Raw genomic sequence first — 21,365 nt, forward strand, 5'->3', positions numbered from 1 at the left:
TGGAAATATACGCCTGAAAGCTGCGCAAAAAGAAAAGTTGGCCTAAGCGTTTTTATTACATCCGATAGCCTTCCTGTCGACAACTCCCACCCCTAAAAAAAAGAACTGGATTTTGAATTTGAAACGAATGCGCAAGCGCAGGAGAGTGAAAGGTGAATGAATCAAGAAGAACAAAAAAAGAGGTCGATCGAACGCACCCTTAGGGGAGTCGTACCCATTACCTCATGATTGCAAGCAGGACTCTCAACGCTGTAACTATTTCTTATTGACATTGCCGAGGACTACACCTTTGCCACGGTGTTAGATGTACGTACAGATCTCAAAACAAAAATGTGCAGTTCTTTTTTTACTCCAAAAATAAACAGCTCATTCTCTGACCTTCATTCGCCGGCAAAATGTGGCGCTAACGGTTCAGACCAGATCGCAAAGCTGCAGCATGCAGCGTTATCTTATTCAAAAGTTATGTGATTTTCAAAAATTTCTATTAGAAAATAAGTCCCAGTTTTGCCGGTTTTCGGTAGCTGACGCTACAGAGCTTCATGTGGCTCAACCGGCCGCCGTTTCCACATTTAAAATTTTAGAAAATCACATGACTTTTGAATAACAGGGTATTTTATGTTGTCCCTTAGACGACTTGAAGGCGAAAGCCCAAGCGCCGATGCCTTAAAGACAGACAGATTATTTACTCGCTGAGTCATCTCTCTTAAGGTAATGAGTGATCCTTCTCTATATGCTGAGTCATCATCTTAATTCGCTTAGTCATTCACTGAGTGGTCACGTAAACGTTTTGGTACCTTTCGTGTCGCCGACGTGTTTTCGCTCAGGGACGGAACGATGAGACACAGAAGGCTTTCGCCTTAATGATGATTAGTGCTGTAACTTTGGCAACTGGCTCGGACCGCTAGCGCTACCTTTGGCCGGAGAATGAGCGTTCGACAGCGCATAGTTTAGTTTTCGCGGTGGAAAGTAACCTGTTATTTTTATGGGGTGCACTCTGTATATAGGTAAGGACACACTGAACATCGAACGCTGCGACGCGATCGGCCACACAAAGTCCTTTTGGTACAGGCCAGCCAGCAGCGTCTTCGCCGTCCAGATGGCACAATTGAGGAAAATAGGAAAAAAAAAGTGCCTCCTTCCTCGCCAGCGCTTTTTCCACAAAGAGCGTCTGCTCTGTCCTTGACAAGCACTGGTTGGAATACCGGGCCAGAAATACGCCCGCTTCAACGCGTTCACAAAACTGCTATTTCCGCCGTTTATGCAAGAAACTGGTGTAACGAAGTAGTCTAAGCAACGCGCGTAGCGCAAGTACCAAGTTCTTCTTGACGTGACGAAGCCAGAAAATAACTTTAAAAACAAGCATGTCGTTCCACGAGAAGCAGAGGAAACCGGGCCCGCCACTGGCTGCCATTTGCCGTGTTGCGAGGAGTCATCTGGTGGCGCCGCTTGCGACTAATCTGAGGAGACGACCCTTTCTGGCAGCTGCGGCGCACACGGCGTCCACGTCTATATATATTTTACAACTCGACCGTGGCCGGAGGGGTTGTGAATCGTTGGTTGTGAACCGTTAGTTATTAAACTACTGTAACATATTTTTTTCATCAATCAACACCGTGGACTGTGCTAACCCTTACAAAAATGATCAATGAGTTTCAATTGACTTTCTATTGTGTTCCTATAGAGTCAATTGAAACTCGATATAAACTCAATGTCTAATGAGTTTGACCATTAGAAACTCAATTTTGATTCTATTGAATTTACTCATTAGGAATGCAATTGAGACTGATCATAAGAAACTCAATATCGATTCTATTGACTTTCCTCACTAGGAATGCAATTGAGTTCGATCATTAGAAACTCAATATCAATTCTATTGAATTTACTCAATAGGAATGCGATTGAGTTCGGTCATAAGAAACTCAATTTCGATTCTATTGAATTAACTCAATAGGGGTGCAATTGAGACTGATCATAAGAAACTCAATATCGATTCTATTGACTTTACTCACTAGGAATGCAATTGAGTTTGATCATTAGAAACTCAATATCAATTCCATTGAATTTACTCAATAGGAATGCGATTGAGTTTGGTCATAAGAAACTCAATTTAGATTCTATTGAATTTACTCATTAGGAATTCAATTGAGACTGCTCATAAAAAACTCAATATCGATTCTATTGACTTTACTCACTAGGAATGCAATTGAGTTTGATCATTAGAAACTCCATATAAATTCTATTGAATTTACTCGTTAGGAATGCAATTGAGTTTGGTCATAAGAAAGTCAATATCGATTCTATTGAATTTACTCATTAGGAATGCAATTGAGTTTGGTCGTTTGTGGATTACTGCACCCGTGTGCACCAAACGATTATTGCTTGTACCAATGTTTTTCTATTAAGGGATAGAGTCCAATGACGTCGAAACACTGTTTATCATCCATGAGACTTTCAAGGAGGAAATAGGAAACTGGGAACCTTAGTAGATGCTGAGGTGGTCACCGGCCATATGAATACCTTTCTTATGTAGGGTATATAAGGCGGTGGGGTAGTCAAGGGTGTACGATTAGTGGGTTGTGAGTGCTTAGTTACAATGTTTGTGTTCGTTTCCTCTATGTGCTTTGTTTCCTTCATGTTGCATGCTTTAAAGAATTGTAAAAACAAATTCTCAACCAGAGCAATTTTTTTTAAATGCAGTTGCAATAAATTCTATTGAAGCACGTTGCAATAATTCAATTGAAAGTCAGTTGCAATATTTTTATTAAAACTCAATAGCAAAAGTTCTATTGAAACACTATTGCCAAAATTCAATTGAAATGCAATTGCTAAAAATTCAATTAAGACTCAGTGGCCAATAGTCTGGGACGGATCAATAGCGACTCAATAGAAAAAGTTAATTAAGTTTCAATTGAGACTGAATGAGGTCTATTGAGTGAGTCCTTTACACTTTCAATTGAAAGTCAGTTCATTTTTTTGTAAGGGAATAGCGCGAGCGGGTAGCTTTGCGCTTTTTTCTTACTGCACGACGGCTCCTGAAGCGGAAATGCAATCGAGCTCAGGAAGCTCGTGCCTTTGTCCACATTTGTGCAGGAATTGCACAGCTTCCAGCAAAGGGCACGCTTTCAAATGAGGACTCAGAAAGGAGACTGTGACAGAAGTCATACGCTTGCAAAACGTCCTACGGTCGTCTAGATTGCCTTCTGAGTGAAAGGAGAGGAATGAAGTGGACATCCATAAAGAGAAGGGACAGCAACTGATGCTCAACGTGCTGGTCGTGCCCATGAGACGCCGAAAGAGGAAGAACAGCGTTCGCCTACGCACAAGGAAGTAAGGTGGCCTGGTGCGGCTACAACTGATGGCCAAGTGAGGGAAAGAGAAACCGGAATGCAATCGAATTTCGAGGTCTTCTCCACAAAAGCGCCGTAGAAACGCAGTCTCGAGAAGGACTTCGCTATCTGAGAAATCTCACTTGGTTGCCGAAATGAAGTATCCTCCTTCTATATCGGTATAGACGATTTGCAGTTTTCCCAAGCGCCCCGGCCCGCGCGCGAAGAATTGTGGGAGAGACTGTCCCTGGCCTGGCCGCTCTGCCTTAAGAATGCATTGCCTTGTCTCTTGTCTCCTTGTGATGCTCTGTTTTTCGATTTCATTACCTATTTTTATCTATTCCAGTGTATTTGTTATTGCTTCTAAGTGTTTCTATTCTCTTCTGCGCGTGATATTTCTTGCATATATATAGTTTTTGTGTCTTTATTTTGCTTTTTTCGACGGGAGTGCCGACGGACAACACCCCGCTTCGAGCGTCGTTCCCCGGGTGAGTACTACCGTTGCTACCGATCCCTATCCCGCTGTTATGTTTATTTTGGTTCATTTCACCCGCGTGCAGTCGAGAGGAGCCGTGTATGTACACCCGCGTAGATGTCATAGGGGTAGGCAGAGCTCTCAATCGACAATCGCGACGCGAGAGCCGATTGGCCGAGTGCGGTGCGATTAAGCCACCCGCGCTCACTTCGTTGACTCTCACTGTAGCGTGTGCCTTCGAGCGCCGCTTACTTCACTAATATACAGTCCGCCGCTTTGCCGTCGCGAATCATTTCTCCGAATGCCTGCGAAACCGTAATACCGTTCGGCATATCCATAGCTGCGGCGCCTAACAACTGCACGCAGTTGTCTTTACCCAAACGTTTCGTAGGACGCTGTCTTTTAAAAAGTGGTGCCAGGAAACATGCTGTGCGCTGGCAGTATTGTTTAAACAGCCTGGCTCACAGCAAACTGTATCATGCGGGCATGTTGTTGCTGAAGGTGACCTAAAAAAATAAAATAGCTTGAGCTGACATCTTGCCTAGAGAAATAAAATTATCAAAGGAATTACGAGTTCCAAGATGACTGCCTGGGCGACAGCACATCTCTGCACTTGAAAAAGGGTGTTTGCAACTGACAACCGCTTAGCAGATAGATTAAGAAGGCATACCATAAGCGGATACAAGCCGCGACGCCGGGCCACCGGCGCTTGAGAAGGGCTCGCGCCGCTGCGCGCAGTTTGTCAGGCACCGCAGCGTTGAATATGACGGACAGTGCTACGGCTTCAAAGGCGTTCGAACAAATGATTCGCGGCAACACATGTCTGCACAAGAAAAAGGGCGCTGGCAACTGACAACCACTTAGCAGATAGATTACGAAGGCATGCCATAGCCGCATTCAAGCCGCGACATTGAGCGGCACACTCTAAAAGAACTATGCGCGTCTACTTTCACGCATACCACTTGGAGAGCCAATCGCCGCAATGTCCGGAGGCAGCTCAGCGAATGACGATGCTGAAACATACGTTTAGACCAAAAACGCAGTCTGAGTTGTGATATTAAGCAATGCAAAACGTCACGCTTGCATTGTTTAATGTCAAAACACAGACTGCGTTTCTTCGTCTAAACGTATGTTTCCGCATCGTCATTCGCTGAGCTGCCTCCGTCAGTTGTGGTGATTGGCTCTCCGAGTGGTGTGCGTGAAAGTAGACGCACATACTTTTTCTGGAGTGTCGGCGTTTGCGAAGGGATCGCGCCGCAGTTGTCAGCGCCGCAGCATTGAATATGCCTCAGCTTTGTAAACATTCGGAGAATTGGTTCGCCGCGACAAGGTGGCGTGCTGTATCTTGGTCAAGAAAGCGGTACTCAAAGGCACACGCTACAATGCGAGTCAACGGAGCGAGCGCGGGCGGCCAAATCACAGCACACTCGGCTCTCGCGTCGCGATTGTTGATTCAGAGCTCTGCCTACCCCTATGACATGTGCGCGGGTGTTCACAAACGGCTCCTCTCGACGGCACGCGGGTCAAATGAACCAAAATGAACAGCTAACAGCGCGATAGGAATCGGTAGCAACGGTAGCACTCACCCGGGGAACGACGCGCGAAGCAGCGTGTTATCCGCCGGCACTCCCGTCGTTAAGGCAAAATAAATACAGGAAAACTGTATATATGCAAGAAATATCGCGCGCAGGAGAGAATAGGAAGACTTGGAAGCAATAAAAATACACTGGAATATATAAACATAGGTAATGGAATCGAAAAAATTAAACCATCTTCCCGAGGGGAACCATGGGGTGACGCGGAGCATCGCGGATCGTTATTAACGGTGTTACTAACGGTGTTAGTAACGTTGTTGAACTTCATGGTCCCGAACCTCTGGTTCTGCTGCTCGACGTTCACGAACCAACGCGGCTTCCCGTTCTCGAAGGTCGGGTTCCGCCGCTCGCTTCGTACGTTTACGTTAAACTTCATGGTCCCGAACCTCAGGTTCTGCTGCTCGACGTTCTCGAACCGCCGCTGCTTCACGTTGTCGTAGTTCAGCATCCGCCGTTCGACGTTGACGAATGGACGCCGCTTCTCATTGCCGTAGTTCAGGGTCTGCCGCTCGCTTCAAGCGTTTGCGCTCAGTGTCGCGTGCCCTTCGCTGCGCTGCTTTGTCTTCAGTGGACGTAGCGTTGCTGTTAGTTTGCGGGGGGGGGGGGGGGGGGGGGTGCTGACGCTTGCATGCGCCAACCCACTGACTGACGGGACTGTTGTTTCCATCACACTTCCTCGGAAGAACGAAGTGAAGTGGAGTCAACAGCGGGTGAACTGAACGCGCGCAGCGCGCTACCGCTGCTTATATTCACACTTGAAGGAGAGGAGACTAGAGGTGGAGAGTTGCGCATGCGCGCGCGGTGTGAGTAGAAGCGAACGCACGCGAAGTGCACGGTGCTGGCTGAGAGAGAGAGCGGAGGGAGTGACGCGCAGCTGTTGGAGAGAGGGAAGGAGGAGAGTTGCGCATGCGTAGTGTGAGTGCGGACTACGACGCCGCGGGACATAGCCACGACCAAGAGATGTTCCGCATCTACAACGGAGTATCAAGTGGAGACAAGCTACAACGCAATGCGATCTCAACACAGAGCGGCCAGGCCAGGGACAGTCTCTCCCACAATCCTCGCGCGCGTGCCGGGGCGCTTGGGGGATATCGGTAAAGGTCGATTGACCCAGCGTTAGGTGTCATCACATTAAGGCTGACGGACTGTGGTTCCTGTGTCGACGTCGTGTCGATGAGCTCAGCTCAGCTTTCGCTCTCGAGGCAGTCGGAGTAATTATCTCTCCTGTCAAGCAGTGATGACCTCTCTTCTTGAGGCAGTGGGAGTGCTGACACGCACTCGAAGCCTGCCCATAACGGTGGTACTCCTCTAATCGTGCGGTTTTGTGGCGTAAGACGTGTTCTTATACAGTCAGAGAGCACCATGTCTTCGATCGACGGGGTGCTCACACTGTTCAGTTACAAGCACGACCGCAAGCTGACAGACTTCAAGGCCCGCTTTTCCGAAGACCGCCGGCCGGCCAACACCAGGGGCCCTATGTTGCGCTTTTTGGACTCCCACGCCGACTACGAAGAAGGAAGTGACGTCAACGACGCAACAAACGTAGACTAGATGTTGATTGGTGAGAGTCGCTGATGACAAATTTCCGCAGAGAAAATAAAGCTCACGTTCCTTTTTGTTTTCTTCTGTCATCATCCAATCAGCGTTTGCTGTGTTGACGTCAGTACCTTCTCTCTAGTTGCCCTGGGAGTCCAAAACGCACAATATAGGCCCCCTGGATCCCCACCACGAGGGAGCTGGACTCTCTGCATCTTTGGAGATTAAGTCGGCTCATCTGAAAGCTAGGCACGCAGGGAGCTCTAGCCAGGTGCCCAGACCTGCCTTCTAAAACGCAGCAACCCATGGCTGCTCCCCGAAGACCACTGTTGCGATGATGGCTGCTAGGCCTAACGCTCTTCGCCCTCTTTTTCATCCCATCATCTTCATAATCATCTCGCATATCATGATAAGCATTATCATCATCACCCAACTAATTTAGATGTACAATACCATTTCATCATCATCAGAAGTGGTGCTGCAGGCCTTCACGCGGCTCTCTTGATTCAAATAAGTATAAATCAATCAATCAATCAAGTCTCAACACAGCTAGTACTACACGCGCGAGCATGTGGCCCGGAAGAGTGCTAGTAGTGCACGAGCGCGCGTGCTTGAAAGGGACGCCGAAAGCAGCTCGCACTTGTAGCTTCTGCTACGCTCACACTGATAGTGAAATGAGTCCGATGCCGACAGCACGGGCTCTATAGAAATATACAAATAATAAATTGATAACAAAATGCCAAGAGCATTTTGCAAAGCGCGCCTGGAGACGCGCTTTCGTGCGATCTGAAAAAAAAAGTGAAAACAAAAAGAAAGACCGACGCAAAATCCTAAGGGTCGGTTCCAGGATATTCTCTTTCAGGCAGAGGCTCAGGAACAAAAAAACAAACAAAAGTGTCTTTGAATGAAAAGATCAGATGTATTCACACTGACCAAAGCTAACATGAAGGAACCCTAGCTTTGGCATTCATCTTTATACACGATTTTTGTGCAATAAAGTTGGGGGTATGAGTCCCGCGCAGTGCCCGCTAATTGGCCACAGTTGCTGTGTAGTGGCGAAAAAAAAAATTGTTCGTAAAATTTCAATAACTTATAAAAAAGGTCGGAGTTAATTGTTGTACTTAAAAACTTCAGCTGGGTGGCGCAAACCGCCACCCCATTAAATTGCTTGAGCCGTATGCATATATCCAATACCACTAGAAAATGTATCTGCTGATTACGTTATCGACACTGGATCCCTGAGCCGCCCTAAGCAGAAAACGAGCTGAATCTTGACAGGAGTACGGCGCAAACCGGCAGACGCGTGCGTCTTGGTGTCGCCGCGTGCATGCGTCGCACTTGTTAGTTAAAGATGCACTGGCGGCGAAGCTGATTCGTCTTGCCGTTCGTCGTAGGTAGAAAAGTGATGTGCGCGCTCCAGAGAACTAGGTAATGTTATTAGACTAGCTCAGTTACGGAACTGCTCATAGACGCCGCTGGCACGAGCAGTACCCCCTCACTCATCACGACTCGCCTCCCATCGTTCGACGCGCCGGACGGCTGCTATGGTAACTGCAGTGTGCTCTATGGAATGCGTACGTTTTGAATCACGGCATCTAGATGGCCTTCTACTGTAATCTTTGGAACTCACAGTTATGAAACGACAATCTAGATGGCGCTTCAAAAGACGAAAGGCGGACTGAAGTGAATGAGGGGTATATCCCTTTAACTCGGGAGTTCCGCAACTGAGGTAATCTACTATAGTCAGTGACAGGTCAAGAACGAAGTGGAAGCTCTTCCCACCTCTTTCCACTTTAGTAGTGCGAACGCTGGAGAGGAGGCGACCTCCTTTCCACCTTTCGCTCCGCTGAAGTGGAAAAGGGTGGGAGAAGCTTCCACTTCGTTCTTCACCTGTAACCGACAGTAGTAGCGTTGGAACTAGGGTGCCTTCGTGTGCGCTTTCCTTAGGGCAACGTTAATAGAACAACTCAGTTGGGAAACTGCCATAGAGCCTGCTTTGTAAAAGTGGCTCCGATCCTTGCTGGAGAACCAATCTAAAGGCGATTGCAACGGCACCATTTCTCCCGCAGCGGCCACTCTGGGAAGTGCACTTGCAGGTATTGGCTCACGTCAGGACGCGCAAGAACCGGTGGAACCGTTTCAGAGAGCCATTTCGCTGTAGCTATATAAGTCAACTTTCATGTTTTGACTCGTCTCTAAATTGTGGCGCTGTTATCGTATCCAGTTTGGGGGGGATCGGTGGCCGAGTGGTCTAGCCCACACCAGCTCGGAGCACGTGGAGCGAAAGCTCGCGCTGCAGAACCCAGGGATCCTGGGTTCGAGACCCACCCCTGCCCGTTTCGATCTGGATGAGCATCGTACCGGCGTGCGGTCGTGTATCACTACAGCGTGATGCACGTTAAAGACTCCAGGCTAGCGGCTGTACCGCACTCGCTAAATCTCTCATCTACAGCTGGGAGACCGTCGCCCCTGTGAGGCAGACCAAGTTCTAGGCTGCATAAACACACACACAACCCAATTTTTTAATTTTTTTTATCCAGTTTGGTATCTGTGGAACACCAGCGGTCCAGGTTTTGATCGTGAGTTTCCCAACTGTGTGCTTTAGTAACGTTGGCTTAGGGTGGTAACACCTGACCATTTTTTGTCGAACGGTTTGTTTTCTTTTTTTGTTCGGGAGCGCGTGAAAGAAGATGTCTCGGCACGCGCTCTTGGCGTTGAATGTGCTACAGTGACATTTTGAATTCAACGATTCCTTTGTACTCTGTTGAATTCTTCCTGTGAGCGCCTGCTGTCGGCATCGGGCACTGCAAAGGATGTAATCACCCTAAGCAGCAGGACATTGACGTACCCCAGTGCGTCGCCACCGCAGCCGGCATGCATCGTGGAGACAGTCTTTGTGCACGCGCGACAACCTCTCTTTCGGTCTGCGCGAGCAGTGCACGGGATAACACGAGGTGCCTCGTGCACTGGCACTTGTTTCCTCTCAGCTACAGTTATGGCGACGTCACGCATGTGTGGAACGCTTACATTCTGTTCACCCTAGGGTGCCTCAATGTCCTTCTGTTCAGGGTGATGCCACCCTTTATAGTACCCGATGCCGACGGTACGCGCTCGCGGGTAAAATACAAAGAAATCGACGGAAACAAAATGTTGCCTGAGCACAGTCAGCGCCACAAACGCGTGCATGAAAACGTTTTTTCACGTGATTATGAAGAAAAAAGAAAAATAAAAGTGTAGGACAACATGGCCAGATGTCTCCATCATCAGCAAAGTGCACATGAAGACACTGGTTCCCCCTTATGCTGAGACTAGAAGCTGCCCCTTCAGCGCGAGCTTTCTGCTCGTCAGATTCAGCCCTCTTTCCCGATAATTGCAGCATAAAAATACTGCCTAATTTAAAATTTGATAGAGGACGCCTTGAAAACGTTCTTTTTATAGTCCCCCCTCCTCTACCTCAGAACTGGCGATTTTAATGTCCGTCGCCACCTATGGGGCAGTGTTCGAACCAATCCTTGTGGAAGGTGACTTGCTGCTATCATACAGGGAATGGTAATAAACTATTCCTCTTAAGTATCGGAAATAACACATATATCTATAGAACAAGTAGCAGCAGTTGCCTTGACTTAACGTTTGTGTAATCGAGTTTGGCATCGCATGCCACGTGGTTCACAGACGTATAAATGCGGGAAACTGACCATATTCCCACTTATGGAATATTCCATAAATTTTGCAATAAAAAAAAGGAAAAAAAACATATTCCTACCGATGCATTGACAGGAATTTGAAGAGACGATATAGAATGGGAAACAAACAACTAATTCTCCCGATTTGGAACTTGTCATTGTCTGCTCTGCAAAATTATTCACGCGCAGGTGTCAATTTTCAAAATAATCAAACAGTAATTGATACGAGTATAAAACGTCTCTGCACAATAAGACGACAGATGGAGAGACGTGCAAGACGATCTCAGACCCGTTTATACTGAGAGAGTTTGGCCAATGTTCGGAGTTTGTTGCCCTCCAGAACAAGCGGATTTCACCATAACACAAAATGGCAGTACTTCTTTGTCTTCTTTATTGCTGAGAAATCGCATAGAGTTCCTACGAGTCTCAGCCCCAAAATGGCGGACGGAAGCAGTCATTCCCCGGTTGTCAGACTGCGCTGCTGTGGTTGCCAGGCTTTCAAAATCTCCTTAAGAAGGCCAAACTCTCTCAGTATAAACGGCTCTGGACGATATAAACCAGGGGCGGCCAAGCTGCGGCTCGCGAGCCACCTGCCGCTCTTCACGTGTTCAAATGCGGCCCCCCCCCTTCCCCGCACTTCCCCAAAAAAGAAATGGAACGCATTTTCGATCAAAAGACAGGTTGCGGTTTGGTAGTTTTGTGTTACTGCTACCTTACTTAGGTACAGTCGGACTGCTTTTGACTCTGATGGATTGAAAGTAGTTTGAGATTCGTTTATTGCTCTGGACAAAAGTTTGCCCTCGCCCCCCCCCCCCCCCCCTCCGCCGCTCTTGGAAATTTTGTGGTTTTGTTTGCGGCTCTTAGGCCGGGTCAGCCTGGCCACCCCTGATCTGAACTAACAGAATATGTCCGTGTGGCGAGAAGGGTGAAAAAAAAGAAAAAATTAATCATTTAGATGAGCTTGGCCAATGTCGAGAACCAGGATTTTGCTCATAAATCAATCTCCGAAAAGAACTTAGCATAATTCGGAAGATCTCGAGGGGACTTAATACAACTCCCCAACAAGGGCACTTTCGTTATCAATGAAGAACGCTCTGCAAAATCTATTGCGTATAAATTCTCCATCCCTTTCAGATCAAACACGACCCAGCAAACAATTATTTATTTAATATTACACAGTGCAGACCATTGTCGGACCAAGCAGGATGGTGAAAAAAATACAGAGGCCCCGCAGAATATATAGGAGTAATGCACCTACACCTCATAAAATGGGCTTGGTCGAGTTATTCACAATAGGGGAACAAGAAACAGCTCTTATAGTCATAATTCCAAACCCTGCTCTGATCAGGATAGCATAATATATGCCCTCTACATTCACATGGGTGCAGATCTTAGGAATTGGTTGATACAGTCTTTCAGTCTTTGACAGATGGAGAGCTACCCAACGCATGGAAATGGGCAAGAACCACTGATGCCTTGAATATTCTTCCACTCAAACCAGCTGTTATCGCATTTACTTGGTTTATTATGGATCGATATTGCTAACAATTCTCTATGTAACTAGATATGTGTTACTTGGAGTATAAATAGCTGGGGGATTGACATGAACACCATGTTTTGCTTACTTAAAAAGAGAAACTAACAAATTCATTCTACTTTTTTCGACTTATTAGAGGCACTACCTGGGGCGCGACAGTCCTGACTCTGCTGCGGCTATATCGAATTCAGACATAGGGTTGCCCCAGTATTGTCTTCCCCTATTTCATGCGCCCGAAAAACGGGTCTCAAGACAATAAAAAGTATAACAGCACGATATCTTCCCGGCTATATTGGACTACCGGCTCGTACTTCGACGGTGGTCACTCTGGTATTGGGTCATGCCACACCAATAGGAGTCCCACTATTGCTGGAAACAGTAAGAATTGTAATTAAAAAAAAATTTAAAAAAGATTCCAATCGCCCTTTTGCTAATATTGACTTTAAACGACAACAATCTGGCTACTCAAGAGTTATGCTCCAAATTAGACCCTTTTTGCCTTACGATCTTGCGCCATCAAAGACTTAAATATGCCACCATGAAGACTTCCTGTGCCACATGTCATAGGTGAAATAGATGTAATCAAGGAAAAAAAACCAATATTTGTGATAGTACAACTTAACTTATGCAACATATTGTGTAATCAATGTTTATGGCGATGGATCGACCACTACTGATAGCTCAAATTGTTGTTTCATTAAGCTTAGCCGCAAAACATCTTCTAAAACACCGGAATCAATCACAATTCATTAAGCCCAAGCAGATGGTGGTGCAAAATCGTCACCCCTCCATGCCGTAGATTGAAATCTATCATTTCACTTTCATCGTGATTGCCAAGGCGGAGAGACTGTCATTCATTGACTGACACTTGGTCAAGCATTTACACAAAACTTCCTTTTTTCATCGTGACATGCCAAGGCGGAGAGACTGTCATTCATTGACTAACACTTGGTCGAGCATTTACACCAAACTTCCTTTTTTCATCGTAACATGCCAATGCGGAGAGACTGTCATTCATTGACTAACACTTGGTCGAGCATCTACACAAAACTTCCTTTTTTTCATCCTGACATGCCAAGGCGGAGAGACTGTCATTCATTGACTAACACTTGGTCGAGCATTTACACAAAACTTCCTTTTTTCATCGTGACATGCCAAGGCGGAGAGACTGTCATTCATTGACTAACACTTGGTCGAGCATTTACACCAAACTTCCTTTTTTCATCGTGACATGCCAATGCGGAGACACTGTCATTCATTGACTAACACTTGGTCGAGCATTTACACCAAACTTCCTTTTTTCATCGTGACATGCCAAGGCGGAGAGACTGTCATTCATTGACTAACACTTGGTCGAGCATTTACACAAAACTTCCTTTTTTCATCGTGACATGCCAAGGCGGAGAGACTGTCATTCATTGACTAACACTTGGTCGAGCATTTACACAAAACTTCCTTTTTTCATCGTGACATGCCAAGGCGGAGAGACTGTCATTCATTGACTAACACTTGGTCGAGCATTTACACCAAACTTCCTTTTTTCATCGTGACATGCCAATGCGGAGAGACTGTCAGTCATTGACTAACACTTGGTCGAGCATTTACACCAAACTTCCTTTTTTCATCGTGACATGCCAAGGCGGAGAGACTGTCATTCATTGACTAACACTTGGTCGAGCATTTACACCAAACTTCCTTTTTTCATCGTGACATGCCAAGGCGGAGAGACTGTCATTCATTGACTAACAATTGGTCGAGCATTTACACAAAACTTCCTTTTTTCATCGTGACATGCCAAGGCGGAGAGACTGTCATTCATTGACTAACACTTGGTCGAGCATTTACACAAAACTTCCTTTTTTCATCGTGACATGCCAAGGCGGAGAGACTGTCATTCATTGACTAACACTTGGTCGAGCATTTACACCAAACTTCCTTTTTTCATCGTGACATGCCAATGCGGAGAGACTGTCATTCATTGACTAACACTTGGTCGAGCATTTACACAAAACTTCCTTTTTTCATCGTGACATGCCAAGGCGGAGAGACTGTCATTCATTGACTAACACTTGGTCGAGCATTTACACAAAACTTCCTTTTTTCATCGTGACATGCCAAGGCGGAGAGACTGTCATTCATTGACTAACACTTGGTCGAGCATTTACACAAAACTTCCTTTTTTCATCGTGACATGCCAAGGCGGAGAGACTGTCATTCATTGACTAACACTTGGTCGAGCATTTACACAAAACTTCCTTTTTTCATCGTGACATGCCAAGGCGGAGAGACTGTCATTCATTGACTAACACTTGGTCGAGCATTTACACAAAACTTCCTTTTTTCATCGTGACATGCTAAGGCGGAGAGACTGTCATTCATTGACTAACACTTGGTCGAGCATTTACACCAAACTTCCTTTTTTCATCGTGACATGCCAATGCGGAGAGACTGTCATTCATTGTCTAACACTTGGTCGAGCATTTACACCAAACTTCCTTTTTTCATCGTGACATGCCAAGGCGGAGAGACTGTCATTCATTGACTAACACTTGGTCGAGCATTTACACCAAACTTCCTTTTTTCATCGTGACATGCCAAGGCGGAGAGACTGTCATTCATTGACTAACACTTGGTCGAGCATTTACACAAAACTTCCTTTTTTCATCGTGACATGCCAAGGCGGAGAGACTGTCATTCATTGACTAACACTTGGTCGAGCATTTACACCAAACTTCCTTTTTTCATCGTGACATGCCAATGCGGAGAGACTGTCATTCATTGACTAACACTTGGTCGAGCATCTACACAAAACTTCCTTTTTTTCATCCTGACATGCCAAGGCGGAGAGACTGTCATTCATTGACTAACACTTGGTCGAGCATTTACACAAAACTTCCTTTTTTCATCGTGACATGCCAAGGCGGAGAGACTGTCATTCATTGACTAACACTTGGTCGAGCATTTACACAAAACTTCCTTTTTTCATCGTGACATGCCAAGGCGGAGAGACTGTCATTCATTGACTAACACTTGGTCGAGCATTTACACAAAACTTCCTTTTTTCATCGTGACATGCCAAGGCGGAGAGACTGTCATTCATTGACTAACACTTGGTCGAGCATTTACACAAAACTTCCTTTTTTCATCGTGACATGCCAATGCGGAGAGACTGTCATTCATTGACTAACACTTGGTCGAGCATCTACACAAAACTTCCTTTTTTTCATCCTGACATGCCAAGGCGGAGAGACTGTCATTCATTGACTAACACTTGGTCGAGCATTTACACAAAACTTCCTTTTTTCATCGTGACATGCCAAGGCGGAGAGACTGTCATTCATTGACTAACACTTGGTCGAGCATTTACACAAAACTTCCTTTTTTCATCGTGACATGCCAAGGCGGAGAGACTGTCATTCATTGACTAACACTTGGTCGAGCATTTACACCAAACTTCCTTTTTTCATCGTGACATGCCAATGCGGAGAGACTGTCATTCATTGACTAACACTTGGTCGAGCATTTACACAAAACTTCCTTTTTTCATCGTGACATGCCAAGGCGGAGAGACTGTCATTCATTGACTAACACTTGGTCGAGCATTTACACAAAACTTCCTTTTTTCATCGTGACATGCCAAGGCGGAGAGACTGTCATTCATTGACTAACACTTGGTCGAGCATTTACACAAAACTTCCTTTTTTCTTCGTGACATGCCAAGGCGGAGAGACTGTCATTCATTGACTAACACTTGGTCGAGCATTTACACCAAACTTCCTTTTTTCATCGTGACATGCCAATGCGGAGAGACTGTCATTCATTGACTAACACTTGGTCGAGCATTTACACCAAACTTCCTTTTTTCATCGTGACATGCCAAGGCGGAGAGACTGTCATTCATTGACTAACACTTGGTCGAGCATTTACACCAAACTTCCTTTTTTCATCGTGACATGCCAAGGCGGAGAGACTGTCATTCATTGACTAACACTTGGTCGAGCATTTACACAAAACTTCCTTTTTTCATCGTGACATGCCAAGGCGGAGAGACTGTCATTCATTGACTAACACTTGGTCGAGCATTTACACCAAACTTCCTTTTTTCATCGTGACATGCCAATGCGGAGAGACTGTCATTCATTGACTAACACTTGGTCGAGCATCTACACAAAACTTCCTTTTTTTCATCCTGACATGCCAAGGCGGAGAGACTGTCATTCATTGACTAACACTTGGTCGAGCATTTACACAAAACTTCCTTTTTTCATCGTGACATGCCAAGGCGGAGAGACTGTCATTCATTGACTAACACTTGGTCGAGCATTTACACAAAACTTCCTTTTTTCATCGTGACATGCCAAGGCGGAGAGACTGTCATTCATTGACTAACACTTGGTCGAGCATTTACACAAAACTTCCTTTTTTCATCGTGACATGCCAAGGCGGAGAGACTGTCATTCATTGACTAACACTTGGTCGAGCATTTACACAAAACTTCCTTTTTTCATCGTGACATGCCAAGGCGGAGAGACTGTCATTCATTGACTAACACTTGGTCGAGCATTTACACCAAACTTCCTTTTTTCATCGTGACATGCCAATGCGGAGAGACTGTCATTCATTGACTAACACTTGGTCGAGCATTTACACAAAACTTCCTTTTTTCATCGTGACATGCCAAGGCGGAGAGACTGTCATTCATTGACTAACACTTGGTCGAGCATTTACACAAAACTTCCTTTTTTCATCGTGACATGCCAAGGCGGAGAGACTGTCATTCATTGACTAACACTTGGTCGAGCATTTACACAAAACTTCCTTTTTTCATCGTGACATGCCAAGGCGGAGAGACTGTCATTCATTGACTAACACTTGGTCGAGCATTTACACCAAACTTCCTTTTTTCATCGTGACATGCCAATGCGGAGAGACTGTCATTCATTGACTAACACTTGGTCGAGCATTTACACAAAACTTCCTTTTTTCATCGTGACATGCCAAGGCGGAGAGACTGCCATTCATTGACTAACACTTGGTCGAGCATTTACACAAAACTTCCTTTTTTCATCGTGACATGCCAAGGCGGAGAGACTGTCATTCATTGACTAACACTTGGTCGAGCATTTACACAAAACTTCCTTTTTTCATCGTGACATGCCAAGGCGGAGAGACTGTCATTCATTGACTAACACTTGGTCGAGCATTTACACCAAACTTCCTTTTTTCATCGTGACATGCCAATGCGGAGAGACTGTCATTCATTGACTAACACTTGGTCGAGCATTTACACCAAACTTCCTTTTTTCATCGTGACATGCCAAGGCGGAGAGACTGTCATTCATTGACTAACACTTGGTCGAGCATTTACACCAAACTTCCTTTTTTCATCGTGACATGCCAAGGCGGAGAGACTGTCATTCATTGACTAACACTTGGTCGAGCATTTACACCAAACTTCCTTTACCAGATAGGTCAAGCCAGAACGCCAGTGTCCGAGTTGTGATCTAAGTGAAACAATTTAGCTCAGCATTTGCGGTTATCGTGTTTACGATGTAGAAAAAAGCAAACTAAAAACTTTCAGCCTTTCTACTCTGGTGAAGAAAGATGAGCAGCGGAGCTGTAGCTTCTGTTCGGGGCGGTGGCTTTCCAGGCGAGCGATCTGCTCTTCTTTTGCAAGGGAGTCTGAAGCGCTCGACGCAGTCGAACTTCAATCGATAGTGGCCCCGCAACGGTTGCGAAACCATTCTCGCTGCTGCGAACATCGCCACTCGTTACGTTTCCGCTCTTCTCCCTCCGAAGAAATGCCGCGCTCTATGAGCGACGGCGGCAGGCGGTCAACCGGCAAACACAACACTCTGGACAGCTACCGCCATCTGTGAGCGACGACGGCAACCAAAGTTTTGTGTTGACATCTCTTTGCAAGGGACGCGATCCTGGGAAAACTAGGCCTTAACAGCTCCGCTGTAAAAAGCGCATTGGCATACCTTGATAGCCTGCCCTCTTCTTCGGCAAAGGTTCTTGGTGGCATGGTTGAGCCACATATAGAAGCAAGAGCCACAAAACCTCTTGTGTTTTTTAAGGAAACAGGCCAGGCTCCTGTTTACAGACGATAAACTTTGGTTTTCATGAAGAGTAGCGTGTCTACAGTGGTCACGGCTCGTGTAACCCTTACACATTTCATTTTTTTCACCTTCCTCAATCCCCTCCTTAATGTCCGTATTCGTCTCTCCTTGCACAGTGTAGCTAAACGGAAGAATTATTCCTGTTAACCGCTTCGACTTCCTCTTCTGTTCTTATTTCTTTCCTTGAGTACAGGTTCTTACTGAGTCAAGTTGATATCGGTCAAAAACGAAAAATAATTGTATGAAGTTTTTGCCCCAAATATCGTAACCGTGAAAGGCAAAGTACGGCTAGAAATCTTGACAGAAGTTCTATTCTCAGCTGACGTTCTAATAAAAAGAAGGAAAAAAACACGAGAACAAAAGTAATATATCAAGGGAATATCGTTGCAAATATTGCTGCAGCCAATTCTTTAAGTTCGTTCAATACAGTACTTAATAGAACATTATCAAAATCTAATACAAGAACTGACAAAAAAACGATGATTATGGGCAGACAAAATCAATTTAATAAAAATAATCCCGTTACTGTAGTTTCCTCGATGACAAGGTCACTGAAGGCGCTTTGATGACCTGACCTTTCAATATTTCACGTGTTTTCTTATGAAACCGCCTCACGTCCCCGATGTTTCCATACAACAGGGCGCATTCAATGTCCGTCAAATGCACGGCGATGTTCTCCGACGGCGAGTTTTTGAGAATGAGCGCATGTTTTTTTAGCCTAACCTGCAAACGTTAAGCTAAGAGATTTAGCCTATAACGCAAAAATACTCCACGCTGAAAAATGGTATGATGCTATGATGACAAAATGTTAAAAGAACACAATGCTAAAATAAAAAAAAAAACTGTTCGTGTGGCCAAGTAGTTTTCCGCGGCATTTTGGACGGTTTTTAAGCATAGCGATGATCTATTATTCACACAGATTTATTTTTGCATTTTTTTACTTTTGGTGAACGTGCATTGCGCTGCTTTCAAGAACAAAGCTCGTGCTGATTTACTAATTCGAAGCCTCGTTTTATTTTCAGATATGTTTCAGAGACAAGTGTGGGAATTACAGCACTGATCTGCCTCCGCTACCGACCTTGCCTACAACCGAAACGACCACACCAACAACGACGACCACTACAGGCAATGATGATGATGATCACGATGATAATGATGAAGACTCAAATTAGAAGTGAATTTTTAGAGGAAGCTCTCAACGGTGTCACGTCCTCTATCGTGTAAACAGCATGAGGTGCTAAAATATCTTGAAACGTCGGTATTTCGCGTATTCCTTTATAATTAAACAAATTATTTACCAAGAGCATGCTCACTCTATCTAAAAACTGGCATAAACCCTCGAAAAAGCATGAGTATCTGTGTTTATAGTTAAAAAGCTATAATTTATCAATAAAGCATTGCTTGGTAGGTCTTATTTTGAACAATTTGATTAAGTTGCCCCATGGGCTCACATTGATGTGTAGAGTATTTCTAATTCTCATCCTGAATTCCTTTAAAATGTGGCGTTCCAAGCCATAGGAGCTAGAAATAAAACACAAACCGACCCAGATGAGCGATACGTGTGCTTCAGATTCTACCGCGTCGTTTTTTGATTATGATACCTACCGTCATCCAACAGAGATACTCTTAAGAAAAATGTCATATCTGAGAAGATTATGCTCACCTTGATCAATCTCCGCCGTCTTGGAATTCTCTAATCTCGTCTTGTGGCGCCACTTCTAAAATATTAAGTAAGATAAAGTACTACGTATGCTCTGATATATTTATTTATTGAGGTTACCATGCATCGCCTAATATGTAATACTGCGTAATACTGCGAAGAGGGGATTCTTATACATTTAAAAGAATACAAATATAGAATCATTTAACATGAGCATGCACAAGTTTCAGTTATAATGCTATGTAAAAAGGGAAAATCTTTAACATGAAACAGCATAAATTATTGAAGAACAGTTCTGTAGAGGTGATGGACAAAATCTCATTTGGAAGTTTGTTCCATTGCATGTTATAGAAAAAAAAAACAAATGTATGAACTAGGGTGGAGAATAAAAATCAACACGACTTACTCATTTTTTGAATTATGATTTAAATTGTGATTTAAATTCGAGCAGTTTGATATTTAAGTCAAATATTTCGCGTAAACATATACTTAAAGTTAGGTTTTCATGTATCCTTTATTGAGCATTTGATTCATTCTTTCTGTTTTCAGGTTTTCATATTTAAATAAAGTATTCATCAAAGAAAAAATATTTACATCAGTGTGAACACTGGCAGCGAGCACTGCTCTTATGAGCAATGAGGGCGTTCAGCCTTATTTCTACTTTCCACTTAGTCAGTTACGTAAGGCAAATCAGAACGCGAAAAAAAAGTATTGTCCTATTTAAGCAAGTCAGAACTGGAAACAAAAAGGAAATGGAGCTTCCTACCAAACTAAACAAATTAAGTTTTTTTTTTTTTTGTTTTTTAATATTGCCGCCCGCGTTCCCGAGCGAGCGTGTTGCCGATTCTGCTTCCAGGGCTTGCCCGAGTCGAACGCAGGATAACTCGAGCTGGCAAAACACAATCCTATTTAACGTTGCACAAGATCACAGTTCACAGTCTTATTGCCCATGGTACGGCTTGAGACGCCCGACGTGGACTGCTTGTGGTCGTGGAGGACGGCGTGATGAAGTCGTTGTTCCGTCGGGCATCACCTCGTAGTTCAGATCCCCGAGTCAACAAAGCACTTTGTAGGGTCCGAAGTAGCGCTTCAGGAGTTTCTCGCTTAGAGCGCGTTGTTGTATCGGGGCCCAAACACAAACACGGTCTCTTGAAGCGAACGTCAATCCGGCGAAGGTTGTACCGGGTAGCGTCGACACGCTGTTTATATTGAATTCGGGGTTGGGCGAGCTGGCGAACTTCCTCGGCTCGTTAAGCAGCCACATGAGCGTTGGGGCTCCCATTGTAGCTGGTTCGTGAGGCAGCATCACGTCGGGCATGGTCGTTACGTTTCTGCCATGCACCAGCATGAACGGGGTTCTTGTAATCTTTTGCATCGCCGTGTTGTAAGCAAACGTGGCGTAGGGTAACGCGTCGTCCCAAGTCTTGTGAT

General features: G+C 45.0%; 1 protein-coding gene across 1 annotated transcript in view; it reads left to right on the forward strand.

The window, feature by feature from the left end:
• Positions 1–19,446, forward strand: part of LOC115320756 (zinc metalloproteinase/disintegrin-like) — a 110,452-nt gene extending 91,006 nt beyond the window's left edge. Inside the window, 1 exon segment of the mRNA XM_040210337.1 lies at positions 19,297–19,446. Within this exon segment, the coding sequence (XP_040066271.1) occupies positions 19,297–19,446 (150 nt within the window).
• Positions 19,447–21,365: the final 1,919 nt, after the last annotated feature.

The sequence above is a fragment of the Ixodes scapularis genome, unplaced genomic scaffold (assembly GCF_016920785.2).
Source record: "Ixodes scapularis isolate PalLabHiFi unplaced genomic scaffold, ASM1692078v2 PGA_scaffold19__2_contigs__length_565841, whole genome shotgun sequence".
Classification (NCBI taxonomy): domain Eukaryota; kingdom Metazoa; phylum Arthropoda; class Arachnida; order Ixodida; family Ixodidae; genus Ixodes; species Ixodes scapularis.